This window comes from Triticum dicoccoides, chromosome 2A, assembly GCF_002162155.2.
Source record: "Triticum dicoccoides isolate Atlit2015 ecotype Zavitan chromosome 2A, WEW_v2.0, whole genome shotgun sequence".
Classification (NCBI taxonomy): domain Eukaryota; kingdom Viridiplantae; phylum Streptophyta; class Magnoliopsida; order Poales; family Poaceae; genus Triticum; species Triticum dicoccoides.
In genome coordinates this window covers 442,431,269-442,455,244 of record NC_041382.1, presented here as the reverse complement: position 1 = coordinate 442,455,244, position 23,976 = coordinate 442,431,269, and the positions used below count along the sequence as shown (strand labels likewise).

Here is a 23,976-nt window from a genome sequence, read left to right as displayed (position 1 = left end):
TGTGATGATAAAGAAATATAAGCGACAGACTGCATAATAGAGGTTGCTATCACAAGGGGCAATATAAGGTGACGTTCCTTTGCATTAAGAGCTTGCACATCCAAAAACAAAGAGCGCATGACAACCTCTGCTTCCCTCTGCAAAGGGCCTATCTCTTACTTTTATGTATTTACTTTTTATGCAAGAGTCAATAGTGTTATCCTCTATTCCTTTTTATTTTTCTCTTTTGCAAGCATCATGTGGTGGGGAAAGATCTAGGCATATATATCCAGTTGAATATGAGTGATCATGAGCTATTATTGTTGACGTTACCCTCGAGGTAAATAAGTTGGTAGGCGAAATTATAAGCCCATGTTTTCTATGTGTCTGACTAAAACTTTTGCTCCATATATATGTCGTGAGTGTCAGCAACCATAGAAGACTAAATGATAGTTGAGTATGTGGACTTGCTAAACGAGAGCTCCTACATGAGACTCTTCCTGAAAATATGATGAATTGCAATTGCCTTGTCGATTGAGAACATAATTTGTTAGTTTTCAAGAAAATTTATGCCTTATACTTCATTGTTGTGATGAATTGTTACTTGCTCGTGAGAAATTTTATGATAATAATGTATTGCTGCTATGATATTGGTCATGATCCTACTATGTATGTATTTTGTTTTTATCGACACCTCTCTCTCTCTCTCTCTAAACATGTGGCCATGATTATTGATATCGGTTTTCACTTGAGGACAAGCGAGGTCTAAGATTGGCGGAGTACGTCTGTTTTGCATCATGTATTCCTACTATTATTTATAATGTTTTTTATCAATATAATACTTTGTGGAGCAATTCTAATGCCTTTTCTCTCTTAATTTGCAAGCTTTACATGAAGGGGGAGATTGACGACAGCTGGAATTCTGGACCTGAAAAAGCCATGTTAGAGATACCTATTTTGCACATCTCCAAATAAGTTGAAATTTCATGCAGAATGTTTTGGAATAAATAAAAAATATTGGAGAAATGAAATACCAAAGGGGGCCACCCAGGTGCCCACGAGCCACCAGTGCGTGCCCTGGTGGCTCGTGGGGCCCCTGGCCAACCTCCGATGCCCATATTCTGGTATATAAGCCCATTTGCGCTAGGAAAAATAAGGAGAGGACTTTTGGGATGAAGCACCGCCGCCTTGAGGTAGAACCTCGACATGAGCACTTTTGGATATCGAAGCCATCGTCATCACCAACAACCCTCTCATCGTGGGAGGACCAATTTTCATCAACATCTTCAGCAGCACCATCTCATCTCAAACCCTAGTTCATCTCTTGTATTCAATCTGTTGGAAATATGCCCTAGAGGCAATAATAAATTGGTTATTTCCTTGTTCATGATAATCGTTTATTATCCATGCTATAATTGTATTGATAGGAAACTCAGATACATGTGTGGATACATAGACAACACCATGTCCCTAGTAAGCCTCTAGTTGACTAGCTCGTTGATCAATTGATGTTTACGGTTTCCTGACCATGGACATTGGATGTCGTTGATAATGGGATCACATCATTAGGAGAATCATGTGATGGACAAGACCCAATCCTAAGCCTAGCACAAAGATCGTGTAGTTCGTATGCTAAAGCTTTTCTAATGTCAAGTATCATTTCCTTAGACCATGAGATTGTGCAACTCCCGGATACCGTAGGAATGCTTTGGGTGTGCCAAACGTCACAACATAACTGGGTGGCTATAAAGGTACACTACGGGTATCTCTGAAAGTGTCTGTTGGGTTGGCATGAATCGAGACTGGGATTTGTCACTCCATGTGACGGAGAGGTATCTCTGGGCCCACTCGGTAGGATATCATCATATGCGCAATGTGACCAAGGAGTTGATCACGGGATGATGTGTTACGGAACGAGTAAAGAGACTTGTCAGTAACGAGATTGAACAAGGTATCGGATACCGATGATCGAATCTCGGGCAAGTACAATACCGCTAGACAAAGGGAATTGAATACGGGATTGATTGAATCCTCGACATCATGGTTCATCCGATGAGATCATTGTGGAACATGTGGGATCCAACATGGGTATCCAGATCCCGTTGTTGGTTATTGGCCGGAGAGGTGTCTCGGTCATGTCTGCATGGTTCCCGAACCCGTAGGGTCTACACACTTAAGGTTCGATGACGCTAGGGTTATAGGGAATAGATATACGTGGTTACTGAATGTTGTTCGGAGTCCAGGATGAGATCCCGGACATCAAGAGGAGTTCCGGAATGGTCCGAAGGTAACAATTTATATATGGGAAGTCCTATTTTGGTCACCGGAAAAGTTTCGGGTGCTATCGGCAACGTATCGGGACCACCGGGAGGGTCCCGGGGTCCACCAGGTGGGGCTACCTGCCCAGAGGGCTGCGTGGGCCAAGTGTGAGAGGGGACCAGCCCCAGGTGGGCTGGTGCGCCCCCCCTCCACTAGGGCCCAAGGCGAAGAGAGAAGGGAAAAGGGGGAAACCCTAGGCTCAGATGGGCCTAAGGCCCACCTAGTGGTGCGCCCCCCCTCTCTCCCCCCTTGGCCGCCCCCTAGATGGGATCTAGGGCGGGCCACCACCCATAGGGGTGGAAACCTAGGTGGGGCGCAGCCCCTTCCTTTCCCCTATATATAGTGGGGTTTTGGGCTGCCATACACACGAGAACATCTCCTTCTTGGCGCAGCCCTACCCCTCTCCCTCCTCGTCGTCTTGCGGTGCTTGGTGAAGCCCTGCTAGAGTACCACGCTCCTCCACCACCACCACGCCGTCGTGCTGCTGCTGGACGGAGTCTTCCCCAACCTCTCCCTCTCTCCTTGCTGGATCAAGGCATGGGAGACGTCACCGGGCTGCATGTGTGTTGAACGCGGAGGTGCCGTCCGTTCGGCACTAGGATCATCGGTGATTTGGATCACGGCGAGTACGACTCCATCAACCCCGTTCACTTGAACGCTTCCACTTAGTGATCTACAAGGGTATGTAGATGCACTCTCCTTCCCCTCGTTGCTAGATTACTCCATAGATTGATCTTGGTGATGCGTAGAAAATTTTGAATTTCTGCTACGATCCCCAACAGTGGCATCATGAGCTAGGTCTATGCGTAGTTTCTATGCACGAGTAGAACACAAAGTAGTTGTGGGCGTCGATTTTGTCAATTTACTTGCCGTTACTAGTCTTATCTTGATTCGGCGGCATTGTGGGATGAAGCGGCCCAGACCAACCTTACACGGACGCTTACGTGAGACCGGTTCCACCGACTGACATGCACTAGTTGCATAAGGTGGCTGGCAGGTGTCTGTCTCTCCCACTTTAGTCGGATCAGATTCGATGAACAGGGTCCTTATGAAGGGTAAATAGAAATTGGCAATTCACGTTGCGGTTTTGGCGTAGGTAAGAAACGTTCTTGCTAGCAACCTATAGCAGCCACGTAAAAAACTTGCAACAACAATTAGAGGACGTCTAACTTGTTTTTGCAGCAAGTGTTTTGTGATGTGACGTGGCCAAAGGATGTGATGAATGATATATGTGACGTATGAGATGATCATGTTCTTGTAATAGGAATCACGACTTGCATGTCGATGAGTATGACAACCGGCAGGAGCCATAGGAGTTGTCTTAATTTATTTATGACCTGCGTGTCAACATAAACGTCATGTAATTACTTTACTTTATTGCTAACCGTTAGCTGTAGTAGTAGAAGTAATAGTTGGCGAGACAACTTCATGAAGACACGATGATGGAGATCATGATGATGGAGATCATGGTGTCATGCCGGTGACGATGATGATCATGTAGCCCCGAAGATGGAGATCAAAAGGAGCAAAGTGATGATGGCCATATCATGTCACTATTTGATTGCATGTGATGTTTATCATGTTTTTACATCTTATTTGCTTAGAACGACGGTAGCTTAAATAAGATGGTCCCTCACTAAAATTTCAAGAGAAGTGTTCTCCCTAACTGTGCACCGTTGCGAAGGTTCGTCGTTTCGAAGCACCACGTGATGATCGGGTGTGATAGATTCTTACGTTCGAATACAACGGGTGTTGACGAGCCTAGCATGTACAGACATAGCCTCGGAACACATGCGAAACACTTAGGTTAACTTGACGAGCCTAGCATGTACAGACATGGCCTCGGAACACGGAGGACCGAAAGGTCGAACATGAGTCGTATAGAAGATGCGATCAACATGAGATGTTCATCGATGATGACTAGTCCGTCTCACGTGATGATCGGACACGGCCTAGTCGATTCGGATCATGTATCACTTAGATGACTAGAGGGATGTCTATCTGAGTGGGAGTTCATGATGAACTCAATTATCATGAACATAGTCAAAAGGACTTTGCAAATTATGTCGTAGCTCACGCTTTAGTTCTATTGTTTTAGATATGTTCCTAGATAAAATTTAGTTGAAAGTTGATAGTAGCAATTATGCGGACTGGATCTGTAAACAGAGGATTGTCCTCATTGCTGCGTAGAAGGATTATGTCCTTAATGCACCGCTCAGTGAGCTGACCCGCGAATGTTGGTTGTGGATGTTGCGAACATCTGACATACACGTTTTGATGACTACATGATAGTTCAGTGCGTAATGCTAAATGGTTTAGAATTGAGGCACCAAAGATGTTTTTGAAACATCACAGAACATATGAGATGTTCCAAGGACTGAAATTGGGATTTCAGGCTAGTGCCCACGTCAAGAGGTATGAGACCTTTGACAAGTTTCTTAAGCTTGCAAACTAAGGAGAAAAGCTCAACCGTTGAGCATGTGCTCAGATTGTATGAGTACAACAATCGCTTGAATCGAGTGGGAGTTAATCTTCCAGATGAGATAGTGATGGTTCTCCAAAGTCACTGTCACCAAGCTACTGGAGCTTTGTGATGAAGTATAACATATCAGGGATAGATATGATCCTTGAGCTATTCGCGACACCGTGAAAGTAGAAATCAAAAGGGAGCATCAATTGTTGATGGTTAGTAAAACCACTAGTTTCAAGAAGGGCAAGGGCAAGAAAGGGATACTTCATGAAACAACAAATCAGTTGCTGCTCTAGTGAAGTAACCCAAAGTTGAACCCAAGCCCGAGACTAAGTGCTTCTGTAATAAGGGGAACGGTCACTGAAGCAGAACCACCCTAGATACTTGGTAGATGAGAAGGCTGACAAGGTTGACAGAAGTATGTATTGGACATATATTAAATGTGTACTTTACTAGTGCTCCTAGTAGCAGCAGGGTATTAGATACCGTTTCGGTTGCTAAGTGTTAGTAACTCGAAATAAAAGGCTACAGAATAAACGGAGACTAGCCAAAGGTGAGACGACGATAGGTGTTGGAAGAGTTTCCAAGGTTGATGTGATCAAACATCGCACGCTCCGTCTACCATCGGGGTTGGTGTTAAACCTAAATAATTGTTATTTGGTGTTTGCGTTGAGCATGGACATGATTAGATTATGTTCATCGCAATGCGGTTATTCATTTAAGGAGAATAATGGTTACTCTGTTTATTTGAATAATACCTTCAATGGTCTTACACCTAAAATGAATGGTTTATTGAATCCCGATCGTAGTGATACACATGTTCATGCCAGAAGATATAATATAGTAATGATAGTACCACATACTTGTGGCACTGCAATTTTAGTCACAATGGTATAAAACGCATGAAGAAGCTCCATGTTGATGGATCTTTGGACTCGCTTGATTTTGAATCACTTGAGACATGCAAATCATACCACATGAGCAAGATGATTGAAAGGCCTCGTTTTCAGCAAGATGGAACAAGAAAGCAACTTGTTGGAAGTAATACATCTTGATGTGTGCAGTCCAATGAGTGCTGAGGCATGTAGTGGATATCGTTATATTCTTACTTCACAGATGATTTGAGCAGATGCTGAGTATATTTACTTGATGAATCACGAGTCTGAATTATTGAAAGGTTCAAGTAATTTCAGGGTGAAGTTGAAGATCGTCGTGACAAGAGGATAAAATATCTATGATATGATCATAGAGATGAATATCTGAATTACGAGTTTGGCACAGAATTAAGACATTGTGGAAATTGTTTCACAACTAATACAGCCTGGAACACCATAGTGTGATGGTGTGTCCGAACATCATAACTGCACCCTATTTGATATGATGCATCCCATGATGTCTCTTATCGAATTACCACGATAGTTTATGGGTTAGGCATTAGAGACAACCACATTCACTTTAAATAGGGCACCACATAATTCCGATGAGATGACACCGTATGAACTATGGTTTAGAGAAACCTAAGCTGTCATTTCTTAAAAGTTTGGGGCTGCGACGCTTATGTGAAAAAGTTTCAGGCTGATAAGCTCGAACCCAAAGCGGATAAATGCATCTTCATAGGACACCCAAAACTGTTGGGTATACCTCCTGTCTCAGATCCGAAAGCAATAGGGATTGTTTCTCGAATCGGGTCCTTTCTCGAGGAAAAGTTTCTCTCGAAAGAATTGAGTGGGAGGAAGATAGAACTTGATAAGGTTGTTGAACCTTTACTTCAACCAGAGAGTAGCGCAGCACAGGAAAAATGTTTCTGTGGCACCTGCCTCAGTTGAAGAGAAAGCTAATGATGATGATCATGGAGCTTCAGATCAAGTTACTATCGAACCTCATGGGTTGACAAGGGTGTGTACAACTTCTAAGTGGTAACCCTGTCTTAAAGGTCACGTTGTTGGACAACGATGAACCTATGGGCTATGGAGAAGCGATGGTGGGCCCGGATTCCAAAAATTGGCTCAAGGCCATACCGAGAGAGGATCCATGTATGAAAACAAAGTGTAGACTTTGGAAGAACTACTTGATGGTCATAAGGTTGTTAGGTACATGTGGATTTTAAGAAGAAGACGGACGTGGACGGTAATGTCATCGTCTATGAAGCTCGACTTGTGGCGAAGAGTTTTTCACAAGTTCAAGCAGTTGACTACGATGAGATTTTCTCACCCGTAGCGATGCTTAAGTCCGTCAGAATCATGTTAGCATAAGCTGCATTTATGAAATCTGGCAGATGGATGTCAAAACAAGTTTCCTTACCAGTTTTCGTAAGGAAAGGTTGTATGTGATACAATCAGAAAGGTTTTGTCGATCCTAAGGATGCTAAAAGGTATGCTAGCTCCAGCGATCCTTCCATGGACTAGAGCAAGCATCTTGGAGTCGGAATATATACTTTGATGGAGTAATCAAAGTTTATGGGTTTATACAAAGTTTATTAGAAACTTGTATTTACAATAAAGTGAGTGGGAGCACTACAACATTTCTGATAAGTATATGTGGATGACATATTGTTGATCCGAAATGATGTAGAATTTCTAGAAAGCATATAGGGTTATTTGAAAGGTGTTTTTCAATGGAAAACCTGGATTAAGCTACTTGAACATTGAGCATCAAGATCTATAAGGATAGATAAAAAATGCGTAATGGTACTTTTAAATGAGCACATACCTTGACATGATCTTGAAGGTGTTCAAGATGGATCAGCCAAAGAAGGAGTTCTTGCCTGAGTTGTAAGGTATGAAGTTAAGACTTAAAGCTCGACCACGGCAGAAGAAAGAGGAAGGACGAAGGTCGTCCCCTATGCTTTTGTCATAGGCTCTATATGGTATGCCATGCTGAGTACCGCACCTGATGTGTGCCTTGCCACATGTCTAGCAAGAGGGTACAAAGGTGATCTAGGAGTAGGTCACCAGATAGCGGTCAAAATTATCCTTAGAGGAATAAGGATATGTTTCTCGGTTATGGAGGTGATAAAGAGTTCGACATAAAGAGTTACGTCGATGCAAGCTTAACACCTATCCGGATAGCTCTGAGTAGAGATACCGGATACGTATAATGGAGCAACAATTTAGAATAGCTCCAAGTAGAACCGTTATTTGAAATGGCTCCAAATATAGCATAGAGATTTGCAAAGTACATACGGATCTGAATGTGACAGACCCGTAGACTACAACCTCTCTCACAAGTAACATGATCAAACCCAGAACTCATTGAGTGTTAATCACATAGTGATGTGAACTAGATTATTGAACTCTAGTAAACTCTTTGGATGTTGGTCACATGGCGATGTGACCTATGAATGTTAATCACATGGCGATGTGAACTAGATTATTGACTCTAGTGCAAGTGGGAGACTGTTGGAAATATGCCCTAGAGGCAATAATAAATTGGTTATTTCCTTGTTCATGATAATCGTTTATTATCCATGCTATAATTGTATTGATAGGAAACTCAGATACATGTGTGGATACAAAGACAACACCATGTCCCTAGTAAGCCTCTAGTTGACTAGCTTGTTGATCAATTGATGGTTACGGTTTCCTGACCATGGACATTGGATGTCGTTGATAACGGGATCACATCATTAGGAGAATCATGTGATGGACAAGACCCAATCCTAAGCCTAGCAGAAAGATCGTGTAGTTCGTATGCTAAAGCTTTTCTAATGTCAAGTATCATTTCCTTAGACCATGAGATTGTGCAACTAGCGGATACCGTAGGAATGCTTTGGGTGGTGCCAAACGTCACAACGTAACTGGGTGGCTATAAAGGTACACTACGGGTATCTCCGAAAGTGTCTGCTGGGTTGGCACGAATCGAGACTGGGATTTATCACTCCGTGTGACGGAGAGGTATCTCTGGACCCACTCGGTAGGACATCATCATATGCGCAATGTGACCAAGGAGTTGATCACGGGATGATGTGTTACGGAACGAGTAAAGAGACTTGCCGGTAACGAGATTGAACAAGGTATCGGATACCGTCGATCGAATCTCGGGCAAGTACAATACCGCTGGACAAAGGGAATTGAATACAGGATTGATTAAATCCTTGACATTGTGGTTCATCCGATGAGATCATCGTGGAACATGTGGGAGCCAACATGGGTATCCAGATCCCGCTGTTGGTTATTGGCCGAAGAGGTGTCTCGGTCATGTCTGCATGGTTCCCGAACCCGTAGGGTCTACACACTTAAGGTTCGATGACGCTAGGGTTATAGGGAATAGATATACGTGGTTACCGAATGTTTTTCGGAGCCCGGCTGAGATCTCGGACATCACAAGGAGTTCCGGAATGGTCCGGAGGTAAAGATTTATATATGGGAAGTCATGTTTTGGTCACCGGAAAAGTTTCGGGTGCTATCGGTAACGTACCGGGACCACTGGGAGGGTCCCGGGGGTCCACCAGGTGGGGCTACCTGCCCCAGAGGGCTGCGTGGGCCAAGTGTGAGAGGGTACCAGCCCCAGGTGGGCTGGTGCGCCCCCCCCCCCCACCAGGCCCAAGGCGAAGAGAGAAGGGAAAAGGGGGAAACCCTAGGCTCAGATGGGCCTAAGGCCCACCTAGTGGTGCGCCCCCCTCTCTCCCCCCTTAGCCGCCCCCCTAGATGGGATCTAGGGCTGGCCGCCACCCCTAGGGGTGGAAACCTAGGTGGGGGCGCAGCCCCTCCCTTTCCCCTATATATAGTGGGGTTTTGGGCTGCCATACACACGAGAACATCTCCTTCTTGGCGCAGCCCTACCCCTCTCCCTCCTCTTCTCTTGCGGTGCTTGGCGAATCCCTGCTGGAGTACCACGCTCCTCCACCACCACCACGCCGTCGTGCTTCTGCTGGACGGAGTCTTCCCCAACCTCTCCTTCTCTCCTTGCTAGATCAAGGCATGTGAGACGTCACCGGGCTGCATGTGTGTTGAACGCGGAGGTGCCGTCCGTTCGGCACTAGGATCATCGGTGATTTGGATCACGGCGAGTACGACTCCATCAACCCCGTTCACTTGAACGCTTCCGCTTAGCGATCTACAAGGGTGTGTAGATGCACTCTCCTTCCCCTCGTTGCTAGATTACTCCATAGATTGATCTTGGTGATGCGTAGAAAATTTTGAATTTCTGCTACGATCCCCAACACAATCTTCGTATCAAAATCTCATATTGGTACTTGTGGATTGCTAGTAGTGTTGACTACATCTTGTAGTTGATACTAGTTGGTTTATTTGGTGGAAGATTAAATGTTCAGATCTTCGATGCTATTTCATACCCCTCTGATCTTGAACATGAATATGATTTGTGAATGGTTACTTTTGTCCTTAAGGACACGGGAAAAGTCTTGTCATAAGTAATCATGTGAATTTGGTATTCGTTCAGTATTTTGATGATGTGTATGTTATTGTTTCCTTTAGTGGTGTTATGTGAACGTCGACTACATGACACTTAACCATCTTTGGTCCTAAGGGAATGTATTGTGGAGTAGTAATTAGATGACGGGTTGCTAGAGTGATAGAAGCTTAAACCCTAGTTTATGCGCTATTCCGTAGGGGGCTGATTTGGATCCATATGCTTAATGCTATGGTTAGATTTATCTTAATTATTCTTTCATACTTGCGGATGCTTGCGAGAGGGGTTAATCATAAGTGGGAGGCTTGCTCAAGTAAGAACAACATCTAAGCACCGGTCCACCCACCTATCAAATTATCAAAGTAGCGAACATGAATCAAACAAACATGATGAAAGTGACTAGATGAAATTTCTGTGTGTCCTCAAGAATGCTTTGCTTATTATAAGAGACCGTTCCGGCCTGTCCTTTCCTAAAAAAGGATTGGGCTACCTTGCTGCACCTTTGTTACCATTACTACTTATTGCCTGTTACAATATCAAACTATTTATTGCTGATAATTTCAGTGCTTGCAGAAAATACCTTGCTTAAAAGCGCTTGTGATTTCCTTCTGCTCCTTGTTGGGTTCGACACTCTTATTTATCGAAAGGGCTACGATTGATCCCCTATACTTGTGGGTCATCAATCACCTTCCAGTTGGGGACTCCCGACACCCTGAAGGTGGTTGTCTTTGACGAAGAGGGCGTCAAGTGGATGACCATGTGCAATAAGCACGACGAGGCCTTTACCATGGATGCCTGGGAAGTCCACTCTGTACCTAAGACTTTTTGCGTGGATTGTCTCAGCCTTTGTCGTAGCTGTTACGTGTTTAACTGTGTGTTTATAACTTGAGTTAAGGGTTTGTGGTTTGCCTATTTATCTATGTCGTGGTTGTGGGTGTGCTAACTCTGAAGGGAGGTTACCGGACAACATTTGTTGCATCTAACCGAACATGTGTTGCCTAGAACAAGCCCATAAACAAACACTATGCATGTGTTCCGTTGCAGCCAGGCTAAAGAGGATGCAGACTACCAAACTATGTGCACAACATGATTTTTACCATGTATCCACTCCATCAGGCGCAACTAGGTCACATATGCAAGACGGCAAAAAAGGTGGATGCTACCAAAACACGCCACAAGTCTTCAATATTTTTGTGTGTGCTAGAACAATGTCTGTGCGTTGCAACGAAATATAAATCTTCTACCGTGTTGGCTTGTGATTTACCTGTCTATAATAATGTGATTGTGTAAATAAATGATCATTAAATTTTGCCCATGAATTACTTTATATTTTGATCTGAAGTTTGGTAAGTAAATTAAAATAGAACTGGTTTACAAGATAAGTAAATTAAGTTGATTTATTATCATACAAGGAAGGTTGGATGAAGGGTGTTGGAAATAAGATGAAATGAAAACCTTACGTTCTTTTTAATTAAAGTAGTATATACTCCCTCCGTTCCGAAATATAAGTCTTTTTAGACATTTCAAATAGATTACAACATACGGATATATATAGACATATTTTAAAATATAGATTCACTCATTTTGCTTTGTATATAGTCACCTATTAGAATCTTTAAAAAGACTTATATTTTGAAACGGATGGAGTAGTATATAGTAGAGATATAAGCGTGCGTGCGTGCGTGCTGTTGGCACCGTAGAAGATCCAGCAAGTTGGTGGGAGTAGAAACAGGGCACACATTCGCGCGAAACCGAACAAATCCACCTGCACCTCCCTCCAACACACAATAGAAACATATGAACCGAAAAGATGCCCTTTTTGACTTTGGCTCACTCTCCACCCACGTTGATAGTCCCCGCCTCTTTCCATGCCTTTTCCGCAACATATCCAAGCAAAATCGGACCAAGTCTTAACCGCAGCACTCCAAAAAGCCAAGCCAACCCCACCAGAAAAAATACTACTAGAGGACAGGACGAGGCACAAGATGCCACGGCCACTGGAACGAGTCATGGAGGTCGTGACCCCACGTCACATGGAGAGATGAGGAGGAAAGATGGGATCGAGTGAGTCAAAGAGGGCGCCTACTTCTTGTTTAAAAGAAAAACACGAAGTGCAACTGCTGTCAGCATTTCACCTATTGTTTTTATCGTGTAATCCAAAGTCTCCCTTCAAAGTTGTTGAAGAATTCGATGCCGGCTTATGTGAAACGACAGTCGACAGCGTCACAGACAAACAATTAGCAGGAACCTAGTGCTATTATTTATATATTTAACTAATGCTCTTCATCTCATAGTAAAAGAGTGTTTTGACACTACAACACTCACTATAAAAAGGTAGTGTTGTATATAGTCGACTGAGACTTTCGTCATGTCCCAGTTGATGCTATAGTCCTTTGATTTTATATGAAGATCCGTACAAAAAGTTTTCTCTTAGTTTTTCTATATACTATATCATTTGACGAAGACTTGGTTAAGTCTTAGTCTGTAAAATTCCCGGCGTTTTTAGATGAGGTCGCAGCAGCAGCAGTGCTGCATGATCGGACGGACACTATATAGCATTAGTATTAAATTAAATGGAGGAAAGGAAATTCAACACTGGTCCTGTTTGGATCCCTAAGTTAGAGTTAGTTTTGGTTAGTTGGGGCTCAAATAACCTAAAAATATCCAAACATGATGGGTTAGTTTGATCTAACCCACCCTAAAAAACTAGCCCACACTAGAGGAGCTTATTTGATTTAGTTCTCTTAGGCCCACTAAAAAAATTAGTAAAAAAAGGTTACCCCTCCCATCCAAACATGGTCTAAATTAGTCAAATGATTGAGAAAGAATATTTATTATCAATCTAACTCTATCATCCAAACAGCTCTTTGATTAAAGTTAGTTTAGGGTTGATTTAAGGTTAGAATCTAACTCTAACCTTTAATTAAGTTAGATTATCCAAACAGGGCCACTATCAGCACCGCGCAACAGCACTGCCCGCAAAAAGAAAAAAGCACCGCGCAACAGCTTTAAAGCTCAACGCCCGATTTTCAACGACACCGTTGGCGAACCAACCAAGACGCTATCGACCGGACGTCCACACTGGCTGGCGGGTGTGGCCGTAGCCAGCCGCACCGCACGCCAAACGAGCCCAAGCAAGCAAACAAACAATAATCGAGCAGAACAGAGCACCGCTGGAGCAACACGAGTCAACGACGCCAGCGGCGCCGAGAGGGACCACCTGCCGCGTTCCTTGACCGCTTTCCCCCACCCGTCCCTGTCGCGCCGGCCCCACCCGGGACCAAAAGCACTTGCCCGTTCAACCACCGCCCTCTTTTGACCCCCCAGAACCCGAGCCACGGGAGGATCAAACCCAACTCTGAAACACATCTTTCTCTTTCTCTTGTCTACCACGCACCTTTTCTTCTTCAAAGCTCAAAGCTTCCAACTACACATGTTCTTTTACAACATGCTTAGTGCGACTAAACCGATGCGGCCAAAAGAAAAAGAAATTCTAGTGCTTACTTATTAGTAGTAATATATGGTAGCTAGCAGTCACGAAGGGAACATGGTCATAAGCTAAGTTGAATTAACATGTGAGGACGACGGTAATGGCAAAGAGATTTCAGAGCTCCGGTAGCGGGGCGAGCGGCTCCTGGTCCGCGGGGGTGTGCCGGTGCTCGCCCTCGTAGGTCACGATGAGCATGGAGGGGTCGCTGGGGTCGCGCTCCACGTGCTTCCGCGCCGGGCACCCGCGCACCGTGCTGCACTTGTAGTAACCTCTGCATGCATATCACCCAGCAAGTTCACTGGTGGTTAGTTCACTGCCCAAACTCCAAGATTACTATGGTCACACATGGTGGAGGGAAGGGATGCTGCCTCACCGTGGGTAGGGGGAGCCCTTGATAGGCTTCTGGCCATACTTGCGCCACGAGAAGTCGTCCGCGGGGATCTCCGCCGCCTTCGAGCTGATCGCCGGCACGCGAGTCATCCGCCGAACCCGGGATTTCCTGCCGGTTCCATCATTCATTCTTCAGCAACATGGATAACACCGGCAGACGAAGAACGGAACAACGAAATCCATCGCTGGGTGAATCGAATCTGCTAGACTACTAACCTGCGCTTGGAGCAGTGGCAGCGGCCACCGGAGGCGCCGTACTTTCCGCCGGCGACGTTCTCTGAGTGCGCGTGGTCGTGGCACTTGCGCTTCTGCCCGGCACCGGCGCCGGTGGATGCCGCGGAGGACGCCAGCGGCGGTTTCCCGCAGCTGGCCGAAGGTGGCGGCGGGAGCATCAGCGAGGACCCGCCCCCGCGTCCGTTGGACACGCTCCCGTCACCGGTCACCGACGACATGAAGGATGAGCTCGCGGCCGAGACGCTGAACCCGGCGTCGTTTCCGTACCCGGAAGACGCCTTGGTGAAGTCCAAGGTCATGGACCTCGACGAAGACGCCCTCACCGGCGCCGGCTCGGACACGGCGGGGCCCTGGGACTGCGCCACCACAGGCCCGCGCCGGAACCTGGCGTGGCCAGTGCGGTGGTTGAGGATAGAAATCACCTTCTTGAACTTGGACACGGTCATATCAGTGATCTCCCGGCAGTCTACCTGCTGCTCCGGCGCCTCCGACGACCCAACCGGCGAGCTCTCGCTGGTGCCTGTCCGGGAGAGCTGCAGGATGAGGTGCTCCATCCCGCACAGCCCCGCCGCCGCCGCCTCCTGGATGGCCACCTGCTCGTCCGCCCTCCCGTATCCTCCAATCAGATCCATGGTCATCATCGCGACCGCCCTCCCAAGATAAGATAGGTGCTCGCCGGACAACGGAAATGGGGGAGGAAGAAGAAGTGAGGGAGACGCGAGGAAGGTCGGATTATAAAAGAAGGCGAGGCGGTAACCGGGAGCAGCGGGTGGTGGTCAGATGGTGGACCAGTTCGGGTCAAAGCAGAGGCCCGATCGACGGCCGGGATCCTGTGCTTCCCGGGCAAGAGAGACGGGCTTACCGGGTGTTTGCCGGTGGGCATCTCCCGCCGTTGGATGGTACGGACGGCTAGGATGGAGAGAGGAAGTTGACTATGGAACAGCGCTACGCGTGGCGGGGGCACAATCGGGACCAGTTGGTTCCAACTGCAAGACGAGCGGCCGCCTGGCGCTACGCATACGAACGCTTCCGCCTCACGGCTCACGGACACCCGGGCCCAGGCTAGAAAACAACTTAATTTGACCCAGTTGTCAGTGCTGCTGTTACATCCTACACCTGCACTGTACATACACAACTTGCAAGAGGAGACTTTGTATGACACGATAATCTCGTGACGCTTTCGCCCCAAAAACTGAAATACTACGTGAAACAGTTATGTGAATGGTGCCAATGATGTGAGATGCTGTGCTGGTCTCGTGACCGACCTGTCAGAGACTTTGCTTTGTTGTTTCTTCATTCACGTCTGATTTGGCATATCGTGTGGGACGGGGAGTGACGAAAAGTCAATGCTGGACTTTAATGCCTGAATGGAAATGCCGTTGGTTCGTGGATTCAATTCGAGAACGAAAGAATCATGAGCTCTGACTTTCTTTGCGCGTCCTGGCATTTCTGGTCTCCAAAGGAAATGCTTAGACCAACCCAACTGATGCCTTGAATTTCACCCAACGAGTGATTAAGACGAGTAATTAAAGAGTACTCCTTCACAAACCCCCGCAAGGTCATTTGAGGTGGTCTCGGAGCGCGCCACTTGACGCTCTCAGCCACGGCCACGTGTCGCGCTATGGACGCTCACTCTGAATTTTGTCTTTCATTTTTATTTTTTTGTGGTCTTTTTTGGCTTTTAGATGAATTTTTTTGGGTCTTCGGTTTTTCTTAGGTTTTGGACAAAAAATATATGAAAAAAGTATATTTTATTTTTTTCCCTGCGAAAGTCACAATTTTATTTCTTGTGGAGGTACGAATTTGCTTACGCGAGAGGCACGCCCGTGCCACTCGTAAAATAGAAAAACACGTGTTTTTTTCCTTTCATGAGAGGCACATATTTATTTCTCGTGGAGGCACGCATTTCTTTCGCAAAAGGCATGGTCGTGCCTCTCGCAAAAGGAAAAAAAATATCATTGATAAATCCAAGCGACTGAGCTCTGTCTCGCGGGCCAGCTCCCGTGCACGTCACCTCCCGGGGTCCTTGGTGCCTTGTCCTCGCGTGAGCTAATCGAGAGTGGGTGAGTCAGGGCGCACGGCTCGGTTCGTACAACCGCAGTTCGGCGCTTCGCCGTCGCAGGAGCAGCGCGCCGAGTGTCCTTCCCCGGGTTTGTTGCATGAGAAGACTGGGCACGACGTCTATGCTCGGGTGCTTCCCTGCAGCGTCAATAAATCCAAGCGACCGAGCTATGTCTAGCGGGCCGGTCCCGTTCACGTCACCTCCTGGGGTCCTTGGTGTTCGGCCTTCTCATGCGATAGCCTCCGGAGGTTCATTCGGCGCAGGTCGCCCCCATCACATAGGTTTTGTAAGCATGCTCCGCGCCAGAAGATTCAGGCGCAACCCGCCTTGATGTAGGGCCTCGTGAGTCCCGCGTTGGCTCACGAGTTCCCAGATACACCTCCTCCAGTTCTGCCGTGACACGCGTATGGACGAAATAGGGTTGTACACGCTCGGAGACTCTAACACAGAGCTCCCTACCCACGCCAAGTGGAAGCCCCATGCTCCGCTCTGGCGAACGACACGGTCGAACAACGACTATGCCCACGCCCAAGTGGAAAAGCCCCATGCTCCGCGCTGGCAAAAGACACGGTCGACCAACGACTATGCCCACGCCCAAGTGGAAGCCCCATGCTCCGCACTGGTGGATAAACAACTGAGGGCGCCCTAGGGGCTGCACCAACCTCAGGATAGCCTCTCGGCTCTTCACGCGGCCCTATCACACAGCATTCCCCTGGGAAACACGCGTGAGGGGACTGGACACGGGGGCTACGCTCAGGCCAGGCCTAGCACACACCACCTCACGAGGTCCCTGGTACCTAGTCTTCTCGCGCCCCCCCGGGCGAAGGTTGGTGAAGAAAGGTATGAAGGGCTCCGGATTAACCTCCCCACCGCCCATGTTTCCTTCATGAGGTTGCTCGCACGTCAAGGGGGACCCCTGAGCATCATGACTCAGGGGCCTCACTAGTCACGCAGCCCCCTCGCCCCTTGGTTTCATCCTGGCATCCGGACGTCCCAACGGCGGTCGAGGTATGCACGGGGCTGGGCCCTGCCGACGAAGAGCACAAAGGCAAACAAGAAGGACACTAAGCACGAAAAGGAAATCACAGAGTCCAAACCGTTATTATAGGCACCAAATGTTCTACAAATTCAAACAAAGTCTTACGCCTCCACGGGGCATGATAAGTGTTGCATGGGTAAAATCTAGGAGGAGGGGTCATCGTCGCCATGGCCGTCGTCCCCGCTTGTCCCAGTCGCGGCGAGCTCGTCATCAACATCGCTGCCGTCGCTTGCCTCCACTGTCGGGGGCTCAACGTCAGGGATGCAGGTGAACTTCTTCAGAAGCACGTCCACATGGCCCTCCACGGCCGCCGCAGTGGCGGACGGGACTCGGGAGCAACCGGGCCGACCACCACATCGAAGTTGAATCTGGGATCCTGAAGGTAGAGGTGGCTGAAGACGCGCATCGCCGCCGCGGAGAAGAGGGAGCGACACTCATTTTCCAGGATGGAGTCCACCTTGGCGGCAGCACCTTCGAGCTCCTCGACAAGCCTGGAGGAGAGCCCTGTGTAACCGCCCTCGGGGGCACGAGCGGATCCTTGAAGCCTCCCTTGCGGATCGACTACAGCCCCTGGCGAGCCCTGAGCTCAAGGGAGAGGAAGGCGTCGCGCTCCGGAGCCGCCTTCCTTTTGGCAGCGACGAGAGTCTTCTCCCTGGCACCCAGTTGGGCCCTCAACTTGGAGACGTGCTTGGCGTGGGATGTCTGGGCTTCGACCACCTCCTCCTTCAGCTTGGTCAGACGCTCGCGTTCCGCGGCTTGATCAACAATCACCTTGGACATCATGGAATCACGATCAGCGAGCTTCGCCTCGCGGGCCTTGAAGTCCTCCTCCCATTGTTGAAGCTGCTATGCGTGTGTGGCTTGCTCCTCCTGAATGGCCTTCGCCTCACCACAACGCTTCACGACAGACGCTGCCTCGGCCAGCGCAGCATCGCAAGTCGCCTTGGCTTCGGCGACCTCCTTCCTGCTTTCCATGGTGGCGGCTTCGGCACTGCCCCACGCCGTCATGGTGGTTGTGTCAGCCTGGAGCCACCCCGAGACAAGCCCCAAGCGCTCCCTCGCAAGGCACTTGTCTGCATCTTGGGGGTCAGCCTGGATCCGGCCGAGCACGGTGTAGGCTTCGTCCAAGGCCCCGGGCCTGATCAAGGGGCCGCATTTCGCGAGCGTGAGGGCCTGACGAGGAGGCAGTGCTAGCACGTCGGCTGGCTCTGTGGCCAAGGAAGCGGTGGCGTGGTCGGCTCGAGGCACCGGAGGCTCCAGGCTCTTCTCAGGCGTGACGAGGGCTAACGACTTCACAGCCTACTGGCCCATGGGGGCAGGCTCCTCCTGAGTGTAACATCACAAATTCTAAATTTTGGAATCTTATATTAAATAGATAGATTTGATTGACTGTTTGATTGATTGACTGAAAATGAGTGAAATTTGTAACTTTTTGAAAGTTAAATGAGAGGGAATAAAAGGACTTTCCCAAACTTTCATTTTGCATTTTGATCTCCGTGAATTCAAATTCTTTTCAAATACAAAACCCTCGAGAGAAGATGACATGACTTCTTCCATTTATTTAAATGACAAGGGTTTTTGAAAACATTTGAATTTCATTTGGAAAATATTTCCAATTCTGAAACTTTATGCAACTCAATGATTTTCATGAGAGAAGATAGAATGACTTCTTCAAATTATGAAATATGAGTTGGGAGTTTCAAAGATCACATTTAAAGTCCTTTTTGAATTTATTTTCAATTTGGAGTTATTTGAGTTTTATTCAAATTATTTTTCTCAAAAAATAAAATATATGGAAAATAGGGTAACATGATTCCCTACATCAGAAAATTGGAGATAAATAAATTTGAATTCATTCTGGTATTTCTAAAATGATTTTTATTGGATTTTATTAGACCAGTAGCACTCTTTCAATTATCTGAATTTGTGTGAATATTTTAATGCTAGGAAAATCTTCATCTTGTAGAAAATCTTTTTCTGAAAATTTTGATATATAATATGCCTATATAAAGTTTTATTTTTATTTTCGTTTTTCAGTTTATCGCATTCTGTTTAAAAAAAACAAAAACTACGCACGCGTCTGAAACTAACTGTCGCCCACGTGCGCATCATAGTACCAGCGGGCGCCCTATCTTTTCTTTTTCTTTATCCTATATGGGCCAGGGCCAACCAGCCTTTTCATTTTTTTTCTTTCTTAGGCCGATTTTGTTTAAAAAAACTAGAGCCGCAGCGTGCGCGTGCGGCCGGCCGAAGGCCTTTAGGCCCATGCGAGCCACCTCTTTTCATCTATGTTTCATATATTTTCATCTATGTTTAGTCTCATATTGCCTAGCCTTTGACCTCTAAGCCTCTTTTCCACCAATAAATATAGACCCATAGAGCCTCCAAAAATCATCCGATTCAGGTTAAATCAATATTTTGGTGTGACCAGATTCATTTAAGAAAAATATATTTCTCCTCTCCGGCGCGACTTCTCGAAATTGTCTCTTCTCTCCAAAGTCGTCTTTTCTCTGCCTTATAAAGGTATCTTTCTTTGTCTTTTTCTTCTCCTTATACTTCCGTTGTTTATTAATTTTAGACTAATATGATAGAATAATTAGATTAACAATTAGTCTACGTATTTATACGTTAGACCTTAACCATAGCTATTTTTCTTTCGTAAAACAGCTTGGCCCTGATTTTTCAAATAGCCATAACTTTTCACTCGTTTATCCAAATTAGATGAAACCAGCGCCTATAGCTTCGTCTTGTTTTCACCTATCCAGTGAACCTGTCACATCAACTTTTTGAAATTTTGAAATTTCAAATTTTTGTTTAGATTTATATTCAAACTTTTTTTGATCATAACTTGAGTTTTATAACTCCGATTTAGTTGATTCTTTTTGCAAATCGAAGCTCTTGACCTAAACTTTCCGATAAGGCCAAATTCACATAATTTTAGTACTGTTAGAAATTGTTTTATGTTGCAAGAGTTATTTGCTTGGTTTTGATGTTTTCCGAACTGTCTTCTTCGTTCTTCCCGATCTTCTGAGTGATTGCTTATGTGTGGTTAATATTGCTTGCTCACGATAGATTAAACGGAGTGTGACGAGTAGAACTATCAAGAGTTATGAGTGCGAATCATCTTCATCAACATTGCAGGCAAGTTCACACTTTGATCATATCACTTTCGTACCCAGTTTTTATGCATTAGTTTCACCCTCAAACATTGCATGAGGATTGATAACATGTGGGTATTGGGAAGTAGTTGATGAGGTAGGAACCTATTGCCCTGCATTCAAACCTTGGGAGTTACTATTACGTTATGCTTATATTGCCATGCTATGCTCGTAGACGTGGATTGGGTTTGAGAGTATTTCATGACAGATGTGAGATTGTTAATTAATGGTTTACTTAAGGTGGCAATTTTAACACACATCTGGGTGGATTGAGGCACCTGGGTATTCCAGCGATTGCCTGTCTAGGCACCTGGGTATTCTAGGATTGCCTGTTTTTTATGGACCACCACCCAGGCTCAAAGGGATCATGAGATTATTCATACTAGAAACTTCCATGTGCAGCCACAAGCTATTATGGGCTCTAGCATAGTTGATTAAGTCGTGTGAACTCTTACAGTGGTAGACTAGCAGATGTAGGGGTTGTAGGTGGTACGGTCTACCCATCGTAAGGTGCAAACGCTTCTGAAAGACTATGTCTCGGTCATCCGTTTCTCAAACACCATGTAGTGCGAGAAATCCAACGGAGGAGATCGAGTCTTGTGGGGAAAAGTGCGCAAACCTCTGCAGTGTGTATAAACTAATCATGATTAGCCGTGTGCCCGGTTATGGACGTTTTGAGTATCTAGTACTTGGATTATCATGTGAATCTCATCATCTTACTTTAAATTAATTTTGTTGGGTTTAATGATGTTACTTAATTGGGATTGAGAATGCTGTCAACCATTCTCAATGTTCAACAACCACCATGATAGTTAAATAAAAAAATTTATTCCTTTGCAGTAGGGAAAAATTGGCTTTTCGCAAAAACATTATAACCATAGAGCTTTTTCACCAGCCAAATATGCATGTAGAGATAGCCATTGTTCATCATTTCTCTCTATGATGTGAATTTGCCAGTACATTCAATGTACTGACCCTTTGTGGCTGCAACGTCTCATGTTGCAGGATTATCTTATGACGAGTAAGTGATACGTTAGAGTTACGAATTCTACACTCAACTTTGCCGTTGGTGTTGATGGGAATCCACAACCTTGTTACTTCCGCTATTTGGATTGAGGTAATAGTATTTACGTTACTTTATACATGTGATTTACCTCTGTTATAAATCCTTGAGTACTGTGTGTGTCAGCATACCGATCCAGGGATGACACTTAAGCACAGAGACTTGATCCATTTGGGTCGGGTCACTACAAGATGGTATCAGAGCACATGTTGACTATAGGACGTGACCCCTAGAAACTGGCAAGCCCATAGGAACGATTTTTCTCTACAACTTTCTTTTCAAAAGGATCTTTTACCTTTCTTCTATTTTGAGCTTATTCAAATATACCCTTTTAGTGAGACCATACCCCTTTTCATTTTTTTGACCACTCGAAGATTCGGCTGATGAGACCACTCCAAGAAGTACAAGATATGGGACCACTAAGACCACATCGGAATGAAGAGGATTTTACCATATATTATAATGATGGAAACTACAACGGTTGAAGACTCCGAAGACTAGGGAATCTGAAGGCCTTGTAGAATTTTCAAGATTTGTATGACCTAGGAAGGCACCCCTTATGGAACTTGGCAGACTAAGGAAGCCGTCAGTACCTGAGATCAAGGTGTATCGGAGAAAGACCGAGCATGGAGAGTTAAAAACCTCAAAGTTTTGTCAAGAAAACCCTAAGGCAGGAGATATCAACTATGGAAGATAGCTCATGGCAATGACAAGGGTAGAAACACGGTTATCCGTGATGTCATCGCCACTGATACTATGGTCACCGAGCTGAGCTAAGCATGCATTTCTTCGGAATGATTGGATGGTAGAAGGCTGATGGAGCATCTATCAGCAAAGGATGCAGTTTTAACCTTAGTTGGTGTATCACCAGGATCTGGAGAATTACATCAGGAATTTTAAGACGGACCCGCAGGAAGCTGTATTTTGACAAGGAAGCATTTCATGAAGAACTTAGGTCCAAGAAGCTGAAGTAGCCAAGCTGGAGGAGCAAAACCTCGAGATACCGGAGATTCGTCAGGAACTGAAGGACAGTAGGACCGTGGTTCATGTGAAGGATGTTGAAACCAGAAGTTTGGTACGCAACTCCAGAATATTAAAGGACATCACGAGAGACTTCGCGTCAACAGAGTTGATCTGGCAAAAGAACTTGAGAAAGACAACCATGATCGGAAGAAGCCATTGGAGGCATGAACAAGGCTTGAAGAGTTTGGAGACGTTGAAGATTTATTGACCTTTAGAAGACCAAACCCCTGTTATATACCTACGTTAGATGCGATGTTTGTGAGCTGTCATTTGTTTGATGTTTTTCCTGACGGCCACAAATAAAATCTGTCTTTTCAAAACTTTTGTTTGTATTGTGTGTATCCCTCTCCCTCTTATCTTACCCCAAACCCACATGGACCCAATAGAGGATGAATGGAGATGAGCTTGTATTTTCTGGACCGATGAGTCAGTTGGAGACAGACCGATGGATTCAGAACATGGAGGATCACATGGAGAATAACCCTATAGTCGGAAAGGATATGACCCAGCATGCTCTTCAGTGCTTTGAAAGAGGTGCTGCTACTTGGTGGAGGATGTACCAAACCATCAATGGATGACAAGGAGTAACCACTTGGAAATAATTTAAGTTGACTCTGCCAAAGTCTCGGCTTGTGCCCCAGAAGTTGAAGCCTTATGGAAAGGATATGAAGAAACCTTTTGCATGCAAGATTTTTGGAGAAATAGGACACACCCATAAAGAACACAAGGATGAATGCCCTAATTGTGAAGGAAGTCACCCAGTTGAAGAATGCCCAATTAGGCAGATTACTTGTTTCTTGTGTGAAGGGACTACCCACTATCCTGCTCAGTGTCACATTTACCCCATGGTACAACAAACCATCCAGCAGAAGAAAGAAGTAATGAAAGGAGCCCTCATGGAAATTTTAGAAGAAGTTGTGATGAAGGAAGAGATGGAGGACACGCCTAAAGAAGACCTGAGTAAACCCTACACTAAGTCTTGCTATTCATGTGGAGAAGAAGGACACATCTCCCAAAATTTCTTGAATGGGGATCTAGTATAATTCCCGGTAGAGGAAGTAGAATATGACCCACAAGAAATAGAAGCCATGATTGGCATGGAAAGGTCCAGGAAGAGAAGCAGATTGGATTCCAGGAAGGACCTGAGTCATATCACCTGTTACAGGTGCAAGGAGTCAGGGCACTACCTCAACAATTGCCCAAAAAGGAAACCTCGATACTTGTCAGAAGTAATATGTTTTAGTTGTAATGGAGCAGGGCACTTTGCCAAAGAATGCCCCAAGGAGAAGGAAACTTGTGCTAGATAGTTGAGTTTGCAACAAAAGAAATGGAGTAGTAGAAGTGAGAACATTTTCTTTTATATTGAGGTGTTGAGTTGA

The 23,976-nt window shown here is 45.7% G+C and overlaps 1 protein-coding gene across 1 annotated transcript; it reads right to left on the bottom strand.

Moving 5' to 3' along the window:
• Window positions 1-13,497: 13,497 nt before the first annotated feature.
• LOC119354830 (WRKY transcription factor WRKY51-like) lies at window positions 13,498-14,952 on the bottom strand. The gene is made up of 3 exons (XM_037621577.1): window positions 14,235-14,952; window positions 14,002-14,127; window positions 13,498-13,899 (listed from the first exon to the last, which is right to left on the bottom strand). Exons 1-3 carry the CDS (start codon window positions 14,891-14,893, stop codon window positions 13,743-13,745), a joined length of 942 nt encoding a protein of 313 aa, XP_037477474.1. The 5' UTR covers window positions 14,894-14,952; the 3' UTR covers window positions 13,498-13,742.
• Between the last annotated feature and the right edge of the window lie 9,024 nt (window positions 14,953-23,976).